We start from the raw sequence: 23,426 nt of genomic DNA on the forward strand, positions 1-23,426 counted from the left end.
AATTGTTTTTACTATGCACCTCTCAAAATACTTTTATATGTACATAGTGTTTTTGTCAAACTAAACTGCTTTCAAAGAACTCAACATTTATTTATGACACGATCATCTATCGTCGATGACCTTTTTTCTCATCCTCCTTATATATTAAGCAATTTGTATTCCTTTATAATTGCACCTGTCCTTGTTTCATTCAATGAGTTTGTTTTAATATTAATCGGATAATAACAATACATTACAACTCAAAATTACTTAATTATTTTTTTTATCATTAGTGAAGTTGCTGAAATTGTAACGATCAACACTATTCTCCTAATAACCATTAATTTATGAAGTATTTTTTTAACCCCCTATTTCAGACGCTTCAACCATTTAAACGCCATTTTTATTAATCGACTATCAGCTGCTCATCATCCCGGAACTGAGGATGTAGACGGGGAAACTGCTAAGCTTTACCTAAAGAAAAAAATAAATAAATCACAAACTTTTGTCCAAAAACTTTTATTTTTTTTGCAGGTTTTTTTTTTTGCAAAATAAAAACGGTATTTCAAATTCTTTTTGACAAAGCACAATTCGTTTCTGTCCGTGTTACGTTTTATCAGAACTATTTGGGGCCTAAATTGTGTGATCAGGTGCAGAGTGAGAGAGAGAGAGAAAGAGTGAGAGAGTAAGAGAGAAAGGTGCTGAGAATCAACCAGGAGTGTCAACAAATGCATCTTTGCTCTGGAGATTTTTAATGAAAAACAATCCAGACAGTCATCAGATCCATCAGCCCGGTGTGTCGTGATATCAAAACTGACGACGTCTTCTCACACACACAGGGTTTTCTAAGCACATTTTCACAAGGGAAACACCAAAAAAAAGGAAAAAAAAAGTTTTTTTTTGGTTGGTGAAGCCATGTTTACTCCAGAGTGAGTGAGTTTACTCCCCGCCCTCTCCTCAGCAACACTGGCACACATGAGACGAGTGAGATGCCCGACGGGAGACTTGGTAAAATAGTGATCAACAAGAGTTCTAAAAAAAAACAAAACCCTTCACTTAACAACATCAACTGAGTATCAACTACCAACTGATCCAGTTCATCAACTTAGGATTTTTTATTCATTTTATTTTTTTGGGGGGGTGGGGGGGGGGTTGAAGGGTCAACGACAGCTACTTTAAGAGGTCATGTGACAAAATGGAGACAAGACTATCAGCCATTCTTCCCACCCCAAACAAAAACAAAACAATCTCCTCGAGGGGACTTTTTCCTCTGCGTGACTAGAAAGTTTCAAGCATCGAAAGAAACCCCTGCAGGCTTGTTGAGAAAGTGCAGTTTGGAAAAAGCAGAAAAAAGTCCAGACAGTTGGCACCGGTGAAGACAATCGTCGGATTGTGGCGTCTCAAGGACGTGAAGGTGGGAGTGAAGCACTTGAGGAGTGAGCCAACGTGTGTGTGTGTGTGTGTGTGTGTGTGTGCATGTGTACATGTGTGTACATGTGTGTACATGTGTGTACATGTGTGTACATGTGTGTGTGTGTGTGTGTGTCACAGCTCTGGGTCCGTGGAGAGAACATTGGCACAGATGAAGTTTACATTAAAAGATCCACAGATACAGTCAAATCACACACCCCCCCCCCCCCCGCACTCGCGTATCTACACATCGAAACGATAGTCGAGAACTTAAAAAAAACAAAAAAAAACGTAGAAGCAGCTCAAACACAAGAGGATCAGCAGAAGTGCTCGTTCTGCCAGCATGCCTTTGTAGTGTTGAGAGACCATGTGCTTTACTGGAGAAAAAAAAAAAGGAAAATTCCCCCGAAAGATCCCACGTTTTTAACGTAGTTTTCCGCCTACAAATGAAGGGAACACTTGAACTTCTAGCATAAGGCAGAATGGGGTGGTCTCTCAGGTGGGGTGGGAGGGGGGGGGGTGCAGGATTAGGTCCAAGTCACTCACGCAAAAGGGTTCACATTTATATATTCTCAAAATACTTCATAAGAACCTAAAAATTGTTTCAAAATGATAATAACCAGGGATGACCCCCTCCCCCCTCCCCCCCGGGGGTCAACAAGTCACATGTGCTCGAAACTACAGTTGGTGAGTGCACTCGTCTACAATCGTTCACTAGTTTGTTTTTTTGTTTGTTTTCTTTTTTTGGTGAAGAGGAGAAAAAGAATGAGCAAAAAAAAAAAGGAAAGATTTAAGAAACTTTTTTCCCCCCCATTTTTTTTTTTTTTTACAGGCTTGTGGTGGCACTGGTGTGACATGTAGTGGCACAAGGTTCTCAGTTCATGCCGGAGAAAAGGAATTGTGCATCCATCGTTTTTTTTGTTGTTGTTGTTGTTGGAAAAACAAACAAAAAAGTGAGATCAGGGGACGTCGCTCTGCTCTCGGTAGAGTCTCTGAAGGTTTTTCATCTCTTCTTTAAATGGTCCCCGTGGACGTCCCTCCGTCTTTTACAGCTCGAGTCATGCCTGTCGCATCAAAATGGTCGTTTTTTTTTTTTTTAAATATTCACAATTGGGGCGTCAAGAGTTCAGGGGTCCTCGTGTGGGCTGCACGAGCTCAGATGAAAAGTGACAATTTAAGACAAAAAAGGAAAAAGAAAAATAGTTTTTTTTCCTCATCAGTGAATCCTGGAGGTGACTTGTGTGCAGCAGGCACTGGATGTTAAAAACCAACCTCAGAATGGCTAAAAATCATGCATTTGAACAAAAGAAAAATGTACAAAAAGAACACGTTTAAGAATTGAACTTTTAGAAGTTTTATCTGCGTCCAAGATGTAAACGTTGTATTAGAGTCATTAAGAGAGAAGCATCAACTAGTGATGGTTTCATGAAGCTTCATGGAACAGTGTCATTATCTTCCACTAGATGGCGGTCTCTGCACTATTTTCCTTTGTGTTCCTAAACTGTTCTAATGAAACATCCCATCATCTTTAAACTGATGGCGCCACCTACTGACCTTTAAACAACATGACACTGTTTCATGAAGCTTCATCAGACCATCACCTGCATTAACGATGTAAACTGGTGAATTGTCGAAAATCATCCCAAAAAAAATAATATAAATACTGTAATCGTGTGACAACTTATTTTTGCTGCTAAACTTTTGTTGCTCCCATATTTAAGGTATTACGGTACAGTGCATACAAGGATTTCAGACAAATAAAATAAAAAGAAAATAAATATTTCTATAAAGCTGATTGTCCAGTTCAAAATGTAGACAAATTAAATTAAGGGTAAAATCCAAGGTTTTTTCGGGCAAATACAATATTAAAAAATCCTTAATTTTCATTTTAAAATTCATGAGAAAAAAATATATATATTTTTAAAAGGATAAATAATTAACAATTTGAGGAAAATGTGCTGAAAATACTAATTTTACTTTAAACAAAAACTACTTTTGAGCGTCTGAATCTTCAGGTATTTTTGGTAAATTAAATTAATCTGTACCGTAACGTCTCGAATATACAGAACATTAAAAATCAGTTTTCTAAAAAAACATTAAAATAAACGTATTGTTGTTTATCTTGTAAAATAAACTGATGTTTAAAACAGTAAAATAAACGGAACGTATGGTTGTTTATCTTGTAAAACTGATGTTCGCACCTTCAAAATAAAAGTCGTCCCTCGACCTCCGTCAATGGCTCTAATACCTCGTCCTCACATCACGCGTGTGGACGCGAGTCATACGTGACACATGTATGACCAGAGAGTTGATGGACAGTTTGGTTTTCATTGGCGTGAAAAGGAAACTTGTTAAGATCTTTCCTCACAGGTGAGCAGCAGACGCGGGCGTACTTGGGGGGTGAGTATGGTGATGTGTGGGGGGGAGACAGACACAGTGTTCAGCCCCGTAGATCCAGCCCAGCACAGATGATATGATGGGTGAAGGTTCAGGGGAGTCGGGGGGGAAGGGGGGGGGTCTCGGGGCAGGCAGTGATTGAGAACAGGAAGGAAGTTTGTTTTTAGTTCCAGATCCGGAGAAAACTGTCCCAGGAGCCGGTGGCCACGGCCATGCCGTCGTCCGTCACCCCTAAGCAGCTCACCCTGTTGTCGTGGCCGGCCAGGACCCCTGGGGCGGCACAAGTGACAATGTACGTCGTTAATCACGTGAAATACATCTTTAACAATAAAGTTACGCAATTGTAAAAAAAAAAAATGTACCCCAAATTATTGGAATAAAATATAACATTTGAAAAAATTAAATAAATAATAATAAATAATATTATAAATAATAAGAAATTAGAAGAAACAAAAACAGTTAACAATTAAACCTTTATCCTAACTGTGTAAGTTAAGTGCAAATGAATAACTAATATACTATACTATACTACTATACTAAAATACATACTAATATTTAAGTTATGGCAATAGATTTCAAAGCAATAATACAACCATTATCCCTTGGGTCAAAGTGACCCATAGGCTCGAAAACAAATGTGTTTGTGGCATCCCTTATGTTGTCTCTGGGTCAAGGTGATCCGAAAGTTCGAAAACTAATGTGTTTGTGGTATCTTTTGTGTCGTCTATGGTTCAAGGTGACCCGAAATCTGGAAAACAAATGTGTTTGTGGTATCCCTTGTTTTTTCTCTGGGACAAGGTGACCCGAAAGCTCGAAAACAAATGTGTTTGTGGTATCCCTTGTGTCGTCTCTGTGACCCATAGGCTCGAAAACAAATGCGTTTGTGGTATCACTTGGGTTGTCTCTGGGTCAAGGTGACCCGAAAGTTCGAAAACAAATGTGTTTGTGGTATCACTTGGGTTGTCTCTGGGTCAAGGTGACCCGAAAGTTCGAAAACAAATGTGTTTGTGGTATCACTTGGGTTGTCTCTGGGTCAAGGTGACCCGAAAGCTCAAAAACAAATGTGTTTGTGGTATCCCCTGTGTCGTTTCTGGGTCAAGGTGAACAACCTCTACCAATGCCTATGCATTTATTTATTATATTTATGGGAGCCATGGAGGTCGTTCACCTTTATCCAGAGACAATATACAAGGGATACCACAAACACATCTGTTTTCAGGCCTTCGGGTCACCTTGACAATGAGATAACACGAGGGTTAATGGAACATGAAAATCCCTAATGAAGAAACTAATATAAAAGGTACATCGATCAACAGGAAAGCATATGAATTAATTTCATTAAGAGAAGTTTTGAAGTGAAATGATAGTAAACGCTGGTGAAGCCTCTCACCTGCTCGCTCTCCCTTCAGCGTGTCCCACACGTTGCAGTTGAAGTCGTCGTATCCGGCCAGCAGCAGACGTCCGCTCTTGGAGAAGGAGACGGACGTGATGCCGCAGATGATGTTGTCGTGGCTGTACATCATCAGCTCCTGGTCTGCGCGCAGGTCGAACAGCCTGCAGGTGGCGTCGTCAGAGCCGGTGCCGAAGGCGTTTCCATTGGGGAAAAACTGGGGAGGAAGAAGATGAACTTCAGGTCAGGTGTTGCCAGATTCTTTACCAGCAAATACAGTAGTAACTAGCATTAAACAGTTATAGCAGAAGATATATTGGCGTTCATTATACGAAATTTAAATAGCACAACAACAAAAAAAGAAATCCCAAAACACTTAATGAGTAAAAGGGGCAAAAACATTTATTTAGTATTTTAATATTATAAGTATTTACTCCTGTATGTGTGTTGTATGTGTGCTACCAGACATTTTTGTTTTTATCATTCCATTTAAGTAAAAAAAATGTACCTTTAAATTAACTAAATATTAAACAAAACATATTTTTGTAGATGACATTGCTAAATTTACTTCAAATTTACAAGTTTCCCTAAATAAATGACTTATTTGTTGTCCTTGTCAACAATAATATGCTCATAATTTAAAAACATTCTTGTGTTGTTGGTCACTTTAACACAAGATTCTGATGCGTTTACTGGTTTAAAAAAACCCACTTATTCCTATAGTCCTATACACTATAGTCTTTTAACTCAGCATGAGATTCTGTAACTGTTTTTAGTATCTTTAACTCATTTTTTGTTTGTTTTTAACCGTTTTAATTTTGTTCAACATTTTATGTTCTTGTTAAGGACTTGCTGTTTTTTTTCTTAGAGCTCTATAAATAAAGTTGAGTTGAGTTGTGTTGAGTGTTTAAGCCTCTGGTTCACATGAAAAGTGTTTTTTTAAATCATGAAAAAAAAGACTCAATACTCTGGTAAATGTAAACAAAAATAAAATAATCCGAAACATGTCGTTGAGCAGCAGAGTTAACAATGACGTTAAAAAGCCACATCCATTTCTCCAGTACTCACGCTGACGGCGTTGATGTCCGACACGTGTCCGGTGAACGACTGCCGGCACATGCCGTCACGGATGTCCCACAGCTTGGAGGTGGCGTCGCAGGCCCCGGACACGAACGTCTTGTAGTCCGGACTCAGGGACAGACTCATCACGTCACCGGTGTGGCCGGAGAAGGAGGTGGCCTGCTGGCCGGTCTCGATGTCCCACAATGCACTGCACAGCAGCAAGGAAAAGCACAAGCGGTAAAAAAAAAAAAAAAATCAGTATCGTCGTTGGAGCAGCGTTTGCATCAAAAGTTTCTGTTGTTCATGAATCGTGGCGCCTCACCAAGTCGTGTCCCCAGAGCTGGTTAGTATCTGGTTGTCGTCCAAGAAGCGGCAGCAGGACAAATAACCTGCAGGAACAAAGCAAAGTATCAACATCAGAGCTTTACTCTGCGTCATCAGCTGCCACAACATCTTCTTCGGCCAAATCGAGTACAAAACAATATATTAGAATCCAAGAGAATCACCATTGAAGTCAGGTTCACTCAAACACTAAAAACTCATTCATATAATAATAACTAGAAAATGTGCATTTGCAGAAGAAAATGCAGCGTTGACGCTGTATCTGCTGAATCTATAAACTGAAATACTTGAAGGTATTTTATAGTATTCAAAGTAAAAATGTATGGAAACAGAAGAAAGACTGATATATTGAAAAAGGTTGAGAAGAAGAAAATAAGAAGAAACGTAAGAAGAAGGAAAAAGTAGAATTAGTAGTAGAAGTAGAAAAAGTAGTATTAGTTATTAGAAGAAGAATAAGTAGAAGAAGTAGAGGCAGTAGAAGAAGTAGTAAAGGTAGAATAAGTAGTAGAAGTAATCGTAGAAGTAGAGGGAGAAGAAGAAGTAGGAGTAGAAGAAGTAGGAGTGGGAGCAGATGTAGAATCAGTAGTAGTAGTAGTAGAATAAGTGGAAGTAGTAGAAGTAGTTGAAGTTGTAATGGGAGTAGTGGAAGTAGAATAAGTAGTAGAAGTAATAGTATTAGTGTAATTAGTAAAATCAGTAGTAGCATTAGTAGTAAAAGTATAAATAGTAGTAGAATTAGTAGTAAAAGTAGAAGAAGTAGTACAAGTAGTAGTAAGTAGAAAAAAAGTGTTTATAAAGTAGAATGAAGTTTCTAGGTGTGAGTAGATGAATGTACCTGAAGGTCAAAGTGGAAGGAGTTGAAACATGAGTTGAAGATGTTTCTCATTCAAGTGAATGGGGAAAAAAGGGTAGAAAAAGAGAAATGGAAGAACGAGTTAAAGAGATAAAAGAAAGCCAAAACATTTCGAGAACAAACGTTTGAATGGTTCAAATCGTATAAAATTTGTAGGAGGAGACGCGATACAAAGTTTAGATCAGAAGAAGTAAAAGTGGATCTCAATAGAGTGAATTCGGTCATGTATTGAAAACCACAATAAAGTATCTTAATAAAGCCTGAACTTGTGGTTCCTAGATGACGAGGAATGACAAAAGAAAGTACGACTCGTGGTTCAGAGCTTTAGAGTCTACAGTGACAAAAACCCCAAAAACACACCTGTATGTCCAGGAAGCTCCCGAGTGACTCGCACGTTGCCCTCTCGTGTCTTTAGACTGTATATGGAGCAGATGTTGTCCAAACCTCCGCAGGCCACATAGTTACCGGACGGGGCATACGCACACGTCATCACCCAGGAGGAGCGCAGCGGAATGGCATGCATCTGAGAGAACACAAAATAAAACGTGACTCGTCGTCCAAGTGAATAACTTCTTTTTTCCCCGGTATTTATTCTCAATGTTCAAACTCCATCACATGTCATTTCCTGTTGCATTTTAAAAATCAAAAAGTAATAACATTTGCTGCACATGTGTCTCAGTTGTCTGAGGAGTTTCTGTGGAGAATGTAGCGTTCATCCTGACCTTGTTTGTGGTGTAGCTGTCCCAGATGATGAGCTTCCCATCCTGAGAGGCACTGACAAGTAGCCTGCAAACAAACAGTCGCACAACACACACATGAGTCGCCTTCGCTTCGCAGTCGACGGCTTCTTTTGACGCGGATTCTTAACAAGCGCAGCACGACGGGAAAATAACCTAAATTTGTCTTTTTAAAATTTTAACAGGAACTCCACGTTTTTAATTTCAACAAAAGCGAAAGACGGTGCTGCACTGGTTAACAACCCTCTTTGTAGTCACTCATTTTTTTTTCTCTAAAGCTTGATGAGCAGCCATTCTGCAGTTTCTAAAGTGATAAAACATATAGAACAAATATTTTCAGGTGCATTACCAACAGAAGAAAGTGTCCCATTTATCGAGCATTCAAACCATAACTTAAAACTGTGCATTGAAATTTGATAACAGGGTCAACAACCTCAATGACACGTGCCTTAACCGTCTTAATATCTGTATATTTGTATTAAAAACATCCAAATAATCGTTATTTAAACTAAGAGGAAAAAGGTGCAGATCATGCAGTCGGATCAGTCAATTCTATCTTGACTCTTAAAAGTACAGTGTGTACGATCGACCCAACATGTCAATGAAAACACTGCATTTGTAAGAGGAGGGGTTCGGAGGCAGCTGCTGGGGTCTCGTGTGAGGGGGTGGGCGGGCGGGGGGGTGTTTTAGTGGCGGGAGTGGCAGCAGTGAGTCTCATGATGGTGGGTTTTTAGTCAAGATTAGTAGCAGTGGTGGTAGTAGTTGTGGTTTGTAGCACAAGCGTAGCAGTAAAGTCCCACACCTGGGACTGCCGTCGCTGCACCAGTGCAACGCATTAGGAAACAGATTGATAGAGGGAGGGAGGGAGGGGGGGAGAAAGAAGGTGAAGACAGGTTTATGTGAGACACGTTAATGAACTCGCTTACAACCTTCATTAAACATTAGTAGAAGCTCAACGTATCAAAGTGGTTCAACTGATGGACTTCTTTTTGTGTGACCACGCCCCCTTTGTCGCCATTCGTCAAAGGCTTGAGCGCATTTAGTAATTATTCTACACAACTGCCCAGGGAGGCAGCTGACGCTAACAGCTATTGTTCAACAAATGCGTTTGTTGTATCCCTTGTGTCATCTCTGGGGTCAAGATCAACGACCTCCTCCCCTGCATATGTATTCATGGAAGCCAGGGAGGTCGTTCACCTCGCAGGTAAAATTAAATGAGAGTTTATTAAAGTTCAGCCATAACTTTCAGAATTAAAGTGCGGCCCATGACAGGAAAAACCTGAACCACTGACAGCTTTGCCAGCAGAAGGATGTTGTTGTTCCGTTACGATGACTCGACCTCGCGCTATTGTCTCTTTGCGAGTAGTGACGCTGTTATGACAGACAGACCCGCCATGTTGCTTCTGATTGGTTGATATCGTGTGCTGCCTTTCCACGATTGGCTAGATTTATGCAAAAAGAACCAACATTTATTATCATTAAAAACATTAATAGTGTTAAATTGGTAAAGTGTGTGTGTGGCTTCAAGTGTGAGAAAGGCTCACAAACCAACATTTTTTAAGTTTTATACGAAAATTATAATAAAAGTAACACGGTTTTCACTTGAAAAATAGCGAAATTCCGCTGAATCTGGGATCCCTGACCTTGACCCGGAGGCAACACAAGGGATACCACAAACACATTTTGTTTTCCGGGCCACCTTGACCCTGAGATAACACAAGGGATAACTCCCAACCATTATTTTAATACATTTGTTTCAACATTAACAGAATTTAACTCAAATATATACATGGTTGCTTTTGCTTCACAAGACTCCTGTGTCCTCATGTTGGCTTAGTAAAAAAAAAAAAAAAAACAGGTCATCGTTGTCATCTTTCCATTGGAAGTTAAACCATTAAAGATTTATAATAGAATAAATAAATCATCCCGAACGTACCTGGAGTCACTGCCCCAGTGCATTGCATAGATTTTGGCCAGGTGGCCCCTGAGAGTGCGACGTGTTCGCATCTGTATCCTGCCAACAGAGTCCAGACCAGCTGTGATCTGCCAAAAAAACAGGAAGGGGAGAGGGAGGGGACAGGAAATGATCTAAATTTTTATAACCGAACCAAAACATTGTTCATCTTCCAACAAACAAAAAAAAAACAGATTTTTTTCCCGGAGCTACACATACAGCATCTCTTAGCATTTTAATGACCAACTTCTTCTCCAGGGACTTTCTTACAACTGCAGCTCAGGATCATACAAACATGTTTATATTAGCACCATTTTACACACCAAATTATACTTATTTATTCTGATCATTACTGCATGAAGTGACTCCAACGTAAACATCCGTTTTCTGCTTTAAATAGAAAAGTGTTTTATTCATTCACAAGGAAGCAAAATCTCTGAAGTTTAACCTACATTGTTAGATCCTTATAGGGACAAATTAAGTGGCAACTTTGCAAAGAAAAGTGGCTGAAAAATTTCAAAAGTAATTGTCTTCTTACTTATACAAGAAAAAAAAAAATCCAAGGATAAACCTTAATTAACAACATTGAATAAATATGACTAGAGTAGAATCTTCTTTTAGTAAGTAAGTAGTTTGTATTTATAAAGCGCTTTCTCAGACCAGGGTCACAAAGCGCTTAAACAATCAATCAAATATATACTTTAAAGGTCAAGATAACACTGAGAACAACACAGGAGTTCCAGAAAAATCAAGGAAAAGCCTGAACATATAAAAACGATGAGATGTTTCTTGAAAGAAAATTTTAGTGAAAATGTTGTGGATAATGTGCAAAAATGTTCTTCACTCTGATAATGTCTTTGTTAAATACCATACAATTATGTTCTTGGTGTATAAAGTAGTGATGTGCTGATGAAGCTTCATGAAACAGTGTCATGTTGTTAAGAGGTCAGTAGGTGGCGCCATCAGTTTAAAAATGATGTTTCAATAGAACAGTTCAAAACAGAGGAAAATGGTGCAGAGACCGCCATCTAGTGGACTCTTGAAATAATGACTTCATGACCGTCACGAGTATAAAGTAGTCTTACCTGTGACAAAGTGGAATCACTGCAGGCTTTCCTGGCATCCTGCATCAGAACATAAAGTATAAAGCGTTTATAAAAGTGAACAGACAAGAGTTCATCAGAGTCTTCAGGTGAGCACTGAGTTCAAGAATCAAGTCAGATTTACGAGTCAAACAAATATCGCCGTACCCTAATCTGATTGCGTAGTTGATCGGCTTCCTGCCGCAACTGTTCCAGCTCACTCATGGTTGCTCAGATTTGTTCAGACGACGCTGTCTGCCAAATGCCGACTGGACTCAGAAAACGCACGTTGTGGCACAATCGCGCCCACACATACGCACAAACACGCCTTTCACCAGCTGACACCTGCGGAAAGACAGACATTTTTTTTTTAAATGACACACAAATAGGGAGAGAGAAAAAAAAAAAAGGAAATTGAGGACACATCCATTAAACAAACATGGGTATCCTGTTTGGGATCCGACTGGAGGGAAGGGTGCTTCATAGGGGCGGGCCATGGGGAGACGCAGAGGGTGGCCCCGGCTCTTCAAACACCCCCGATCTAGTTCAAAAGGCCATCTGAGCCCGGCTGTGACCTTTCCAGACTCAATCAGCCTTTGTGTCACAGCATTGTGTTAAAACCCTAAGAGGTTTGTGTTGTATAACTGTGGCAAAGCAAATTCCAACATTTGGAAAATATTGGAACAAATAACGTCAACACTGCCTTGAAAAAAACTTATTTTTCTCAGGATTTTTCAGAATCTTTTACACCGTCAGTAAACGCCAAATACGGTTAAGGTTATTTTTTGTCAAAGCATAAGAAGCAAACTGTATTCAGAGGTGATGTTCATCCTTAAGACGGGTGAGTTACCACTATCTTTACCTTGGGGAGACCGAATGTGGGTCACAGGGCACTTAAGACACTCCTCAGAAATGTTTAGACTGCACCCCCCATCACTTTCCCCGGCTGTTTTACGGTCTGCCGTCGTGAAGTCCAACCCTGGGAGATTAAATTTTCAGTTCCATTTTCTATAATTCAACAATTAGAGCGAGTCCAGACCTTCATCTCACCAGGAAATCATGCTAATGTTCAGCCTGTAGTTTTATCTAGAACGACAGTGATTCAGCATCTATATCGTAAGAGATTCAAGTCAAGCTAAACATCCTAAACCCCCCTTTCCCTTAACTTTTTGTCTTTGATAGCTTTGAACTACTCTGTGTAAACCATCATTTTAGCAGATTAACATTAAAGGAAATAAAGCTTTAAAGAGTGATATCACTTGAAGAGGCTGACATCACTAAGGAAAGACTTGTTGTGTCATTTCATGATGATTGACTCAATAAATAGATATGCAAAGTGGAAGGATGTTATGTAATGTTGTAAAATATTAAAGCCAGAAACCCCTTTAGTCGTTAATTAACACAACATGGGATTTTTTTTGTTATGTCAGTACAGAATAAAATAAATAAGAGATAAGATAACACAGAAAATAAGCAATAGAAAAACAGAATCAATCGGAATTCGCTTTTGAAATGTTTTCACTTCGACTGGAGTAGATTTACAATATAAACTTTACGTTTCAAATCAAACATTTGTTTACTAAAGGTTCTGAGACTTGTTTTTGTAAACCGAAGGATTGTCAATTTGGGTTTTCGTACACGACTTAAAGTAGATTACTTGTTACTTATTTTACAAAACAGATTGAGTCTAAAAATGTATCAGAACATTCAGATACTTCGCCAAAAACGAAAGTAAAAAACAGACTTTATTTAACTTGTTGAATTTGTTTGCAGAAGAAGAAGAAGGATCAATTTCCAATTATCCATCATTGTTTTTGTTCATTTGCTAAACACCCGTATCACACGAGTCCAGAGCATAGAATATCTTGTATCTTCTTTTTATCAGTGACACAAATACATGGACGTCTATTGTTACCGAGTTATGCGAGGAGTTGGCAATCGAAAAAAAATGTGTTCTCGGTAATGCCAGCGATCCAAAGGAATGAGTGACGCAGGATTTGGATAACAAGAGTGGATCTGTACGTTTGACTGACCCATTGTTTCAAAGCATCTATAGTTCAGCGTTGCTTGGCACTTTTGTCCCATCGTGGTCAAGCAGCGTCAGTGTATGCAGAGATGAACCAACGAGACTAAAGCAAATAGAAAATCAAATCTTAATATGTGTGCATATACACATCAAAAGACCCCAAAACTAATATAGATGGATAGAGGGATCAATAAAGTTTATCTATCCATCTATATTAGTAATCGGGGTCTTTTGATGTGGTGACACGAACCCCTTTTTAGGTCATGTTTGAATAGGCTAAGGGTTTGGGTTCGTGACCTCGTCTCCAGCCTTTGATTTGACTCATAAAGTAAACTTTTAAGTGTCATGGGGACGCAAACTCATCAGTTAAACTCGGTCACATTATCCTCTTAAAATGTTTTTTTCCTGGGTTAAACCTTAAATTAAGCATTTTCTACAGTTAATACAAGTCATTTTATACTTTATTGACACAACACAGCCCTAGACGGGTGTGCCCAGGTCCAGTTTTGTGTAAAACAGCCACTAAACTAGTGAAAATTAACCATAAACCATCTTTTTTTGAGAAGGAGTGAAAAGCCATTATATAGACCAACCAGCTGTTTAAACATAAACTGTATAAACTTCTGCTACTTTGTCATCTCAGGACAGCTAGAGTAAAGGAATTCATTGGGTTGCTTGCTTGAGAAGAGACGGCCATGGTAGGGCAAAAATACTAAATGTATAGACCTGTGCTGTGTCTCAAATCAAATACTTGCGTACTCAAAGTTAGTATTTTTAGTGCGTCTCAAGTAAATAGTAGTAGAAGAAGAAGCTGCCGCGTCATTTCCGGTTAGTGTGTAGCAGCAGTGTTTGATTTGAGACATACTATCTGTTGAGAATTTGTGTACTAGTTAGTATGTACACTATCCTGATGCATACTAACTTCTAGTACACTAAGAGAAGTATGCGATTTGAGACACAGCACTGGACTGCAGCCCCTCTTCATCCCTGGTTGAACCCAGACTCCCTTAGGAAGGACGGGTTGGTGCCCACGCGTCGTCTATGGAATATAGTTTTGGAGTTAAATGTGAAATACTTGTGAAAATCGGATGGCAAAAAGACACAAGACCCGGTTTTTGGTGCGAAAAACTGTTGAAATAAAGCAGATTTTTACAGTTTTATCCAAGATTGTTGGACCCCCAGAGTGCCACCCTTACATGATTTCATAATCTTGCTAAAAGTCAGGTAAAGAAAAAAAAACACTATAAGGAACACCCAACTTCCTGAACACGTGTAACAAAAGTGAAAGCACACACACACACATGCTTGATAACGTCCCCACTCAATTATGACAGCTACGCTGCTGGTAAACGTTCTTGTTCCCGCTTGTATAAACAATTCCTGTAAAACAGGGTCAGTTTATGAGCAGCGCGATTTGTCGTGCAGGCAATTACTTTCTTTTTCAAACAGTCCCAAGTATGATCCTATCCATATTCTCCTGAAGGTACACAAGCCCCGATGTCCTTTTTAGTGTTTGCAAAAGGAAATGTGTAAGAAATGTATTAAAAATTAGGAGGAAAAATACTCTAATCACACCTGTGAGGGTCAACTCATGACACCTGTAAACATTTATGTTCACACCGTTGTAGACGTCATGGTTGAGTGAACTGGAGCGAATATATCGGAGCGAATGGAAACTGGGGTGACTAGTAGACTCAAACTTTGAGGTGATACAGCAGCTATGAAACGCCCCAACTTAAAAAAAAAAAACACGTTCATATCCTAAACTTGCAGTAAGAACTTCTGCTCTAAATCCAGATTCGGACTAAAAACATCCTCAGATAACAAGAACCATGTACTAAGAATCTTCCCTTTCTTTCTGGGGGGAATTCCGAATGGGTTTGTCCAAACAGGAGGGGATATTAATATAGTCCACTCCGGCTCGGGCTTCGGTCAAAGTTGGCAAACATTGTAAATTAATTTCAACTGTGAGCAAAAGCAGCACTTTGACTCATGTAAATCCACATAAACAGCCCCTGATTTGAATCATTTTAGTCATACGTCTCAGTTTAGACTAAAAGGTCGCTGACTTTTATGTGCAGTGGATTCATTGAATAATTGATCAATAAATATTTTCTGCTTATAACTTAAATCCAATTTGTATTTTATTTAAAATCATGCTTCATTAAAATGTCAAGTTTTATAGAAAGGAAGTTTTGAAAGCAAAAAAACGGATCACAAAAAACTAGTATAATATACTTGTTACGATTGATAATTCTTGTTAAGCAAACTATTCTTTATACTCGTTATTTTATGTAGTACTTTGTTTAAATGTAACTTGTTGGGCCTCTTTCGCACCATTTAAACATTACATGTGTTGGTAATAAATACACAAGTACCGGGTGTTGTCCAGGGATTTTAACAAAAGAGTGAAACATATTTTTAAATAAAAAGTCCTTTTTCAGCTGAAACTCAACTCAAATTAACACGCAAACTGCTAAGGGTTTGACAACGGCCAAAGACGTTATACCTGCGACTTTTAAAAGGCTGTTACTTTCTTAATGATGGAGCTACAGAGCTCTTAGTTTAAAACCATCGTTGGATTGAGACGAAAATAATGAGTCTATTCGCTCTGTAGCACCTGTGAGAGGGTAACCAAACTGACTCAGGTACACTATATAGATACAAATGGAGATTAATTAAAATAGGTGGAATTTGCTTTCATTAGGATCATTTTATATTAATGGCTTCATAATTTCACATTGTAGTATGAATTATTATTTATGATTATAATCTTTGGCAAACAGTTCTGTGCCTAAATACAAAAATATAAAGCAAAAGCAATAGACGTCAGAGACGGGCAAGAAATTGCTGTCATGACCTGAAGAAAATCAGTCAAATGTAACTAGACTTGCATCCAGACTCTCTCCCATGTTTTAAATGTTGAAGTCTTCCTCTCCAAGATGCAGTAAGTCTCTCATCATGACCATGTTTTCAACTTATTACTTTATAAAGTTCTCCCCCGTCTGAAATCTGGGCGAACGAGAGGTTACGAGAGCGGAGTCCATCATGACGTAATAATAGCTTCACTCCTCCTCCAGCCAGCTGTATCCACACCCCGCTTTGTTTATACAACAAGTCCCTTAGAGGCGGAGCCTTCCGGGATGACGACGCAACGTGACAAACATTGATACTTGAGCCATCAGAAAAGAGAGGGGTGTGGTTATGGTAAACAAGTTTTCATCTCCAAAAAAAAAATATTTAAAATCAGTGGGCGGGGCTTAAATTCATTTTCTAAATATTGAGTTTCAAAGTCGTTTTTACAAACGGACACAAACTGATGACACAATAGAGTCTCTTAAGACACACTTAAATTAACACATCAGTTGTCTTGGTCATCATGTTAATCTTTGGTATACCCTAGTGTTTGGAATACATGTGTTTGATCAGATAAAAAATGGTTTATATAGTGATCAATTATTAAGCAGAATATATTATTTTTACAGTAACATTTACATCAGAATAACTCAACTAACACTCACTAAAAAAAAACACATCCCCTGAAAGTTCGATGACCCAAACCCAGAGCCCCTCCACCCCCCATTAACTTTGACAGCCACTGACCACTGCAGACTGGGATCACTGCACAAGTCTGTCGGTTGGAGAATTGAATGAGAGAAATAATAGTAGGTGCTGCAGATGTGGAATTATTATATAGTAATGAATATAAAAAAAAGGCCTGAATGCTCGCGCACACGCACACACCTCCTGAGACATTTGACAGTCCGTCAAAAAGGCCGCGTTCAGACACGAGTGGATTTTCAGCCCATGAGCGACAATATACGAGTGAGACCGAACGATGGAGACAGTCGTGTCAGTGACTGGAGTCTCCATTGTTCGTGTCCATCTAACGTTTAAAATAAAACGAACACAAGATGATTCTCAAGCAGGAAATTACTGCGCGTTTCTTTACCTGAAGCTCCTTCTCTCACTCGACTCCCACGGGCTGAGGATCACAGCACGAGCATGTCTCCGGCCGGAGGAGGAATCATGGATACATCCGAGTGGATCTTAACGCGGAATAATGTGGTTTTATTTTCAGAGGCTCTGCTGGAGCGGACGCGACATTGGTTGGATTTGACTAAAAATTTTCTCCAAGACGGCTAATCACCACACCCATGAAAGTGGGAACATGGCAACAACCTACGCCGAGGGGTGACGCATCACGACTATGAAAACTATCTAACGCTTCACTTTAACAGTCGAGCTATAAGCAAGCTTTACTATGAATTATTTTGTTTATGTTTACGAATTACATTTCGTCGTCGGGTGGTAGTTTAACGAATGCTTTTAAACAAAGCGCTTTCCACTTCCTCACCCCCCCCATCTCCTCCTGCCGATTCACAAATGGTACGGTCTTGCAGCCCCCTTAAAAAGAGAGCCGAATGAGATTCAGGAAACAAATATTGAACATTTAAAGATTTGAAGAGTCGTGATTTGTACACGTCAGCTCAGGTTCAACAAAAAGTCTGCAAATACAATCTGTGGTCTTTTCAATCCACTCCAAATGATCCAAACAAAACAGCAGCTGCAGGAACGATTTCATTTCATGAATCACATTTGTTAACTTAGTAGCATCATTATTTTATTATTATTATTTAGAGTTTTTATCTTCTCCCTTTACTTGCATAAATTTCCTCTGTTGAGAGAAGATTGAGTGTATTTGACTATGTGTCACGATGGGTTCATGAGGCCTCATAAAACTGTGTCTTCTTTCTTTTAGACCCAAATAACTGGGATCAGAAGCACCTTGAGCTTTAATAGGAGTATAAGGTAGTAAAACAATGAATGAATCAAATAAACCAAATGTTACATGCTCAGGTAAGCTATGTATACTCATTGGTTTAAATCATGTCTGTAAAGGTACATAAATACAGATTAACCTGCATTGAATAAAGTATAAATACATACATATGACGTGTCATTTTGGCCTCATTTATTTGTATAGTTTTCTTTCTTTTATTTATTGCTTCATTTTCATTACATCAATTTTATTGAGCAACACAGTAGCATAAAAACATTTTAGTTTAGGTTAGGTAGAACTTTATTGATCCCTCAGGAGGTCTCCTTCGGGAATTTTTTTTCTTCCAAATTATCCACAGCAAATACAGCAATTTTTCATAAAAAATAATTAATAATATAATAATAAAATAAGAACAAAGAACAAAGAGAAATAAAGAGAAAGAACAAGATGATTTTATTCATTTCTAAAGTCCTGAGGACCAGTAACAGTTTTTACTGTGTCTGTTGTGCAAAAGAACTGCTGTGTTAACACATGATAGTATTAGTGTGTGTACTATCCCACGGGTGATCTCACGCCAATCTAGAAAGGAACATCCAATTCACACTTACAAAAGCCATTTGAGACTTAAATAAACCGTATTCTCTGCAGTGGCGCCAGGATTTTTCACACCGGTGCCATTTGTTAAAGGGCTCCTAAAAAAAAAAGAAAAAAAAAAGGGGGGGACTCTCTGTAAGAAGATGTTGCATTTTTAATGTGGACAATAAAAGAGAGCAGTGGGATAGGCTTTGCTGCGTCTCTGCAAGAGTCATAATCAATCGAGGGGAAGATGAAAGTTGCCAATCTCCTGCCGTCCTCTCCGAGCAGCGTAGGATCCCATTTTAGTTTAATTGAGTTCAGGCCCAGCAGTAGTTTAGGTGTGTCACAAGCAATTTCCACTCCAAACACATTTTAGAGTTGAGAGTATCTCGGAGGAGGTACAGTTGCCGGCTGATATTTTATATCAGAATAGTCTTAAGTGAAAGGAAACATTTGACCTATATTTTCTGGTTTAACCATTTTCGTGATTCCACGAAAATCGGGACCATGTCATACCTATAACTACTGATGTAGTATTATTAATTTCTCTCATAAAAACAATTACATTGGTTTTCAAGCCTTCGGGTCGCTTTGACCCTGATACAACACAAGGGATAAAAACAATTACATTGGTTTTTAAACCTTCGGGTCGCTTTGACCCTGATACAACACAAGGGATAAAAACAATTACATTGGTTTTTAAACCTTCGGGTCGCTTTGACCCTGATACAACACAAGGGATAGCATATTTGAAAACAAAACACATTTGACTTAACCTTTTAACCCAATTAATCTGAACTCAAATCTTGAAACTAAAATAGTATATAATTTGCGCTTTTGCTTGATTCATGCATTCTTGTCAAAAAGCCAATGCAATGTTTGAAATAAAAAAGAAAAGTATAATCGCTAATTTTGACAACTGGACTTTGGATTTTCTCCTTTTATAGAAGTTAATGCGAGGAACCTTCTTATAATGTTCATCAACAAGTCTATCTTACAATCAAGTTACACTCGGTTTAACTTCTAAAGCGCTGTATAAATACAAATTACTTACTTACTTAATAAAAAGGCAGTGAGGTTGTTTTTTTTCCTCTAGTTCTGCTTCCTTACCTTAAATATTACGAGATGAATCAAAATATTTAATCTTAATAAAGAGTAAAAACCCTCATGTAATGATGAACTAACCGAGATGAGAGCCAGAGTTCAGTCCACAAGCGCTTCTTGACCAATCAGGACCTCCGGTCTATTGCCTGGCAACTAAAAAAAAAGGGAGGGAGGAAGCAAATTGATACTACAGAAATAGCACATGGGTAGCCTAGAGTCTGAAAAAAAAAAGAGAGATACAAATGTTGGCGAGGTTATAAATAGCTTAATTCAGCCTTGAATGGGTTCAGCTCAATGTAAGCCCACGTAGAGGACATGTTTGCATCAATGCAAATCTGGTTAAGCAGCAGCGCAACGGTACATTTATCCAAATGAGCGACACCACCTGGTCGTGCATGTGATGTATTTGTACATCTAAGATCATTTCTTATCAAAAACCACTTTCTTAGGACGAAAGAAAAGGGATTAATGGGGGCGTCAATCTGTGACGAAACCTCTCAATGTCTATTTTTAAAACCACATGGTCCCATTTTAGGGCCCCGTGTGACGACGGTCCCCCGATGATCTCCATCTAATACATCCACTCTATCAAAGGCAATTAAAAGGTGTTGCGAAGAGTCGAGCCTTAAAAGGCTCTATCGAGGACATCTTATCCAGCAGACATCTCCCAGGGAGGCTGGCCGTTGCCACGGTAACGCTCACAAATGGCAACTGACGTCAAGAAGGTAGGAGAAATACCAGGGAGAGCCGGAGCTGCTATGCATAATGGATTATTGAAAAAAAAAAAAGAAAAAAAAAAAGAGAGCCCTCTTGAAGAGTGTGAAGTGACTTAAAATGTGTGTCTCTCCAGGCTCAGCAGCGTTTCCTCTCCACACACGAAAATAGAGACATCCAGGATATGACACGCTGACTGGCACACTTTGAATCCACTATTTTAAAGACAATTGAAGAAGATATATTGATAAATGAACGTGTACGTCTTGTATTTTCATAGTTCACGAGGATTTCTCAAATCAAAGGATGACGTTATGACCTGTCGTTCGCCATGTCATTTTATAAAATGTACTTAACAGCAAATATGTGAGACGCTTTCTGGTAGTGATGGGCTGATGAAGCAGTGTCATTATTTAAGAGTCCACTAGATGGCGGTCTCTGCCCTATTTACTACTGTAGCACTTTTTGAAGCCTCTACTGTAAAAAAAAAACATCCCCAAAAGATTTCTTCTCTAGTTTAGTAAACAAAAGAACATGCGGTATTTGGCACAGGACTGGAGACACTTCAGTTTTCACGACAATGAAAATTAGCGATGGTCTGATGAAGCTTCATGAAGCAGTGTCATTATTCTCAGAGTCCACTAGATGGCGGTCTCTGCACTATTTTCTACTGTAGCACTTTTTGAAGCCTCTAGTATAAAACAAAAAACATCCCCAAAAGATTCCCTCTCTAGTTTAGTAAACAAATACCCATGCGGTATTTGGCAGGACTGGAGACACTTCAGTTTTCACAACAATGAAAATTAGCGATGGTCTGATGAAGCTTCATGAAGCAGTGTCATTATTATCAGAGTCCACTAGAGGGCAGTCTCTGCCCTATTTTCTACTGTAGCACTTTTTGAAGCCTCTAGTGTAAAAAAAAAAACATCCCCAAAAGATTCCTTCTCTAGTTTAGTAAACAAATAAACATGCGGTATTTGGCAGGACTGGAGACACTTCAGTTTTCACGACAATGAAAATTAGCGATGGTCTAATGAAACTTTAATGAAGTAGTGTTATTATTCTCAGAGTCCACTAGATGGAGGTATCTGCCCTATTTTCTACTGTAGCACTTTTTGAAGCCTCTAGTGTTAAATAAAACATCCCCAAAAGATTCCTTCTCTAGTTTAGTAAACAAATGAACATGCGGTATTTGGCACAGGACTGGAGACGCTTCAGTTTTCACGACAATGAAAATGAGTGATGGTCTGATGAAGCTTCATGAAGCAGTGTCATTATTCTCATAGTCCACTAGATGGCGGTCTCTGCACTATTTTCCTCTGTTTTCAACAACTGTTCTCATGAAACATCACATCATTTTTAAACTGATGGCGCCACCTACTGACCTCTAAACAACATGTAAAAAAACATCCCCAAAAGAGTCCTTCTCTAGTTTAGTAAACAAATAAACATACTGTATTTGGCAGGACTGGAGACACTTCAGTTTTCACGACAATGAATATTTTTCTGATGGTCTGATGAAGCTTTAATGAAGCAGAGTCATTATTCTCAGAGTCCACTAGATGGCGGTCTCTGCACTATTTTCATCTGTTTTCAACAAATGTTCCAATGAAACATCACATCATTTTTACACTGATGGCGCCACCTACTGACCTCTAAACAACATGACACAGCTTCATGAAGCTTCATCAGACCATCACTACTTTTTGGTATAAAAGAAAAACATATTTAATGCTTATTAATGATGGATCAAGACAGTGACTTTTAGCTGTAAAAGGTGATGGTTATGTATAAAAAGGAAAATAGAAAAGTTAAATAAAAGGTCCTTTACTAGTCAGGATGAAAGGTTAACCAGCTTCTGTTGTTAAACGCTCAATAATCTATGTAAGGGGCGTATACATCTGAAAGCTTTTGGATTCTTAATCATCAAGAAGTTTTATCTCTGCATGTTTTTAAGCAGCGATCAATCCAGGTTGTTGTCCAGTGTTGTCGTTCTGTCACCATGTTGGGATCCTTTCATATCTCTGTTCTATTGTTGGCTCCTGAGATTGTCACAGGGCGGCAGAGTGCTGAAGTGTCGCCGCCATCTCGCTAACAAGACCTCTCATGATGTGTTGGATCTTTATATCAACAACCAGGACTCTCGATCGTAGAGTCACGTCCGACACGACACGGAAACACGTCACAGACACGCGTGTTCAGGCCGATTGAGCACTTAAGTTTGTGTAATGATGAGCCAACACAGCGTTCCTGAGCAGAGTTGCTCATCGTTCCGGTGAACAGGAGACGCCGATGAGTGTCAAGTGCTGACCAGGAAAGTTATTAAAGAAACGGTTTGAAAATCAAATCCTGATTCCACATTTTAAAAAGTTCATTTCAGACTCTTCACTTTGCCTGAGAACACCTAATGGAATGGAATGACTCATGTTTGGGATTGTAATGTGCAGAAACTTGTTCTGCATTTCTCAATGACAGAAAAACATTTTTATATTATGGATTAAAAAAAGGATGAAATGTTGATTTTAATTACATTTACTTTCTTTTGTTTTTTACATATTTGCTCTTATCTTTTCAGTGACACTTTGAGACTTTTTTTTTTCATACAAATGTTCACAAACTTATAAAACTTTCTTTTTAATTATAGATACATGTCCCATATCCTTGAGACACCTTTACGTAAACACCAAAGAAGAAATTAAAGCACATTTTAAAATGTCATTCAAACACTTTACTGCACCAGCTACAAACTTCACTCAGATATACGCGTTAATGCGTCACATGAAGCTTCCCTACCTTCAGACTTTTAGCCAGTTGTCCGTTGGGAGAATTTCACTTTACGTCCAAAACACAGATGTTCGCTGGTTCCAGGTATTTCAGATGCGAGATGCTGCTGCCGAGTGGAGTTAGTTGAGAGTAAAGCTGGAGTTTGATCACTGCCGAGTGGGCGGAGACTTTATCAGGAATCATGGGAGGATGGGAAAGTGAGTAGTGTGTATAAACGGGAAGGCTTTTTTATT

At 38.9% G+C, this 23,426-nt stretch overlaps 1 protein-coding gene across 4 annotated transcripts; it reads right to left on the reverse strand.

The window, feature by feature from the left end:
• Positions 1 to 482: 482 nt before the first annotated feature.
• Positions 483 to 23,222, reverse strand: LOC148085408 (guanine nucleotide-binding protein subunit beta-4). 4 transcript variants are annotated; one of them, XM_087783620.1, is made up of 11 exons: positions 23,203 to 23,222; positions 11,375 to 11,551; positions 11,210 to 11,248; positions 10,107 to 10,213; positions 8,973 to 8,987; positions 8,156 to 8,219; positions 7,794 to 7,956; positions 6,561 to 6,627; positions 6,245 to 6,446; positions 5,177 to 5,393; positions 483 to 4,056 (listed from the first exon to the last, which is right to left on the reverse strand). In XM_087783620.1, exons 2-11 carry the CDS (start codon positions 11,429 to 11,431, stop codon positions 3,950 to 3,952), a joined length of 1,038 nt encoding a protein of 345 aa, XP_087639746.1. In that variant the 5' UTR covers positions 11,432 to 11,551; positions 23,203 to 23,222; the 3' UTR covers positions 483 to 3,949. The 4 variants fall into 4 exon arrangements, with proteins under 4 accessions (XP_087639746.1, XP_087639745.1, XP_087639744.1 ...); XM_087783619.1 differs by lacking the exon at positions 23,203 to 23,222 and adding an exon at positions 17,185 to 17,347; XM_087783618.1 differs by lacking the exon at positions 23,203 to 23,222 and adding an exon at positions 12,069 to 12,191.
• Between the last annotated feature and the right edge of the window lie 204 nt (positions 23,223 to 23,426).

This window comes from Callionymus lyra, chromosome 2 (genome assembly GCF_982586985.1).
Source record: "Callionymus lyra chromosome 2, fCalLyr1.hap1.1, whole genome shotgun sequence".
Taxonomy (NCBI): domain Eukaryota; kingdom Metazoa; phylum Chordata; class Actinopteri; order Syngnathiformes; family Callionymidae; genus Callionymus; species Callionymus lyra.

Coding starts and splice junctions, on each gene's coding strand:
- LOC148085408 (XM_087783620.1), bottom strand. CDS start 11,431: ATGAGTGAGCTGGAACAGTTGCGGCAGGAAGCCGATCAACTACGCAAT. Junction 10,214..11,209: donor GTGATTCCACTTTGTCACAG/GTAAGACTACTT, acceptor TTTTTTTGGCAG/ATCACAGCTGGTCTGGACTC. Junction 5,394..6,244: donor CGGACATCAACGCCGTCAGC/GTGAGTACTGGA, acceptor CTTCCTCCCCAG/TTTTTCCCCAATGGAAACGC.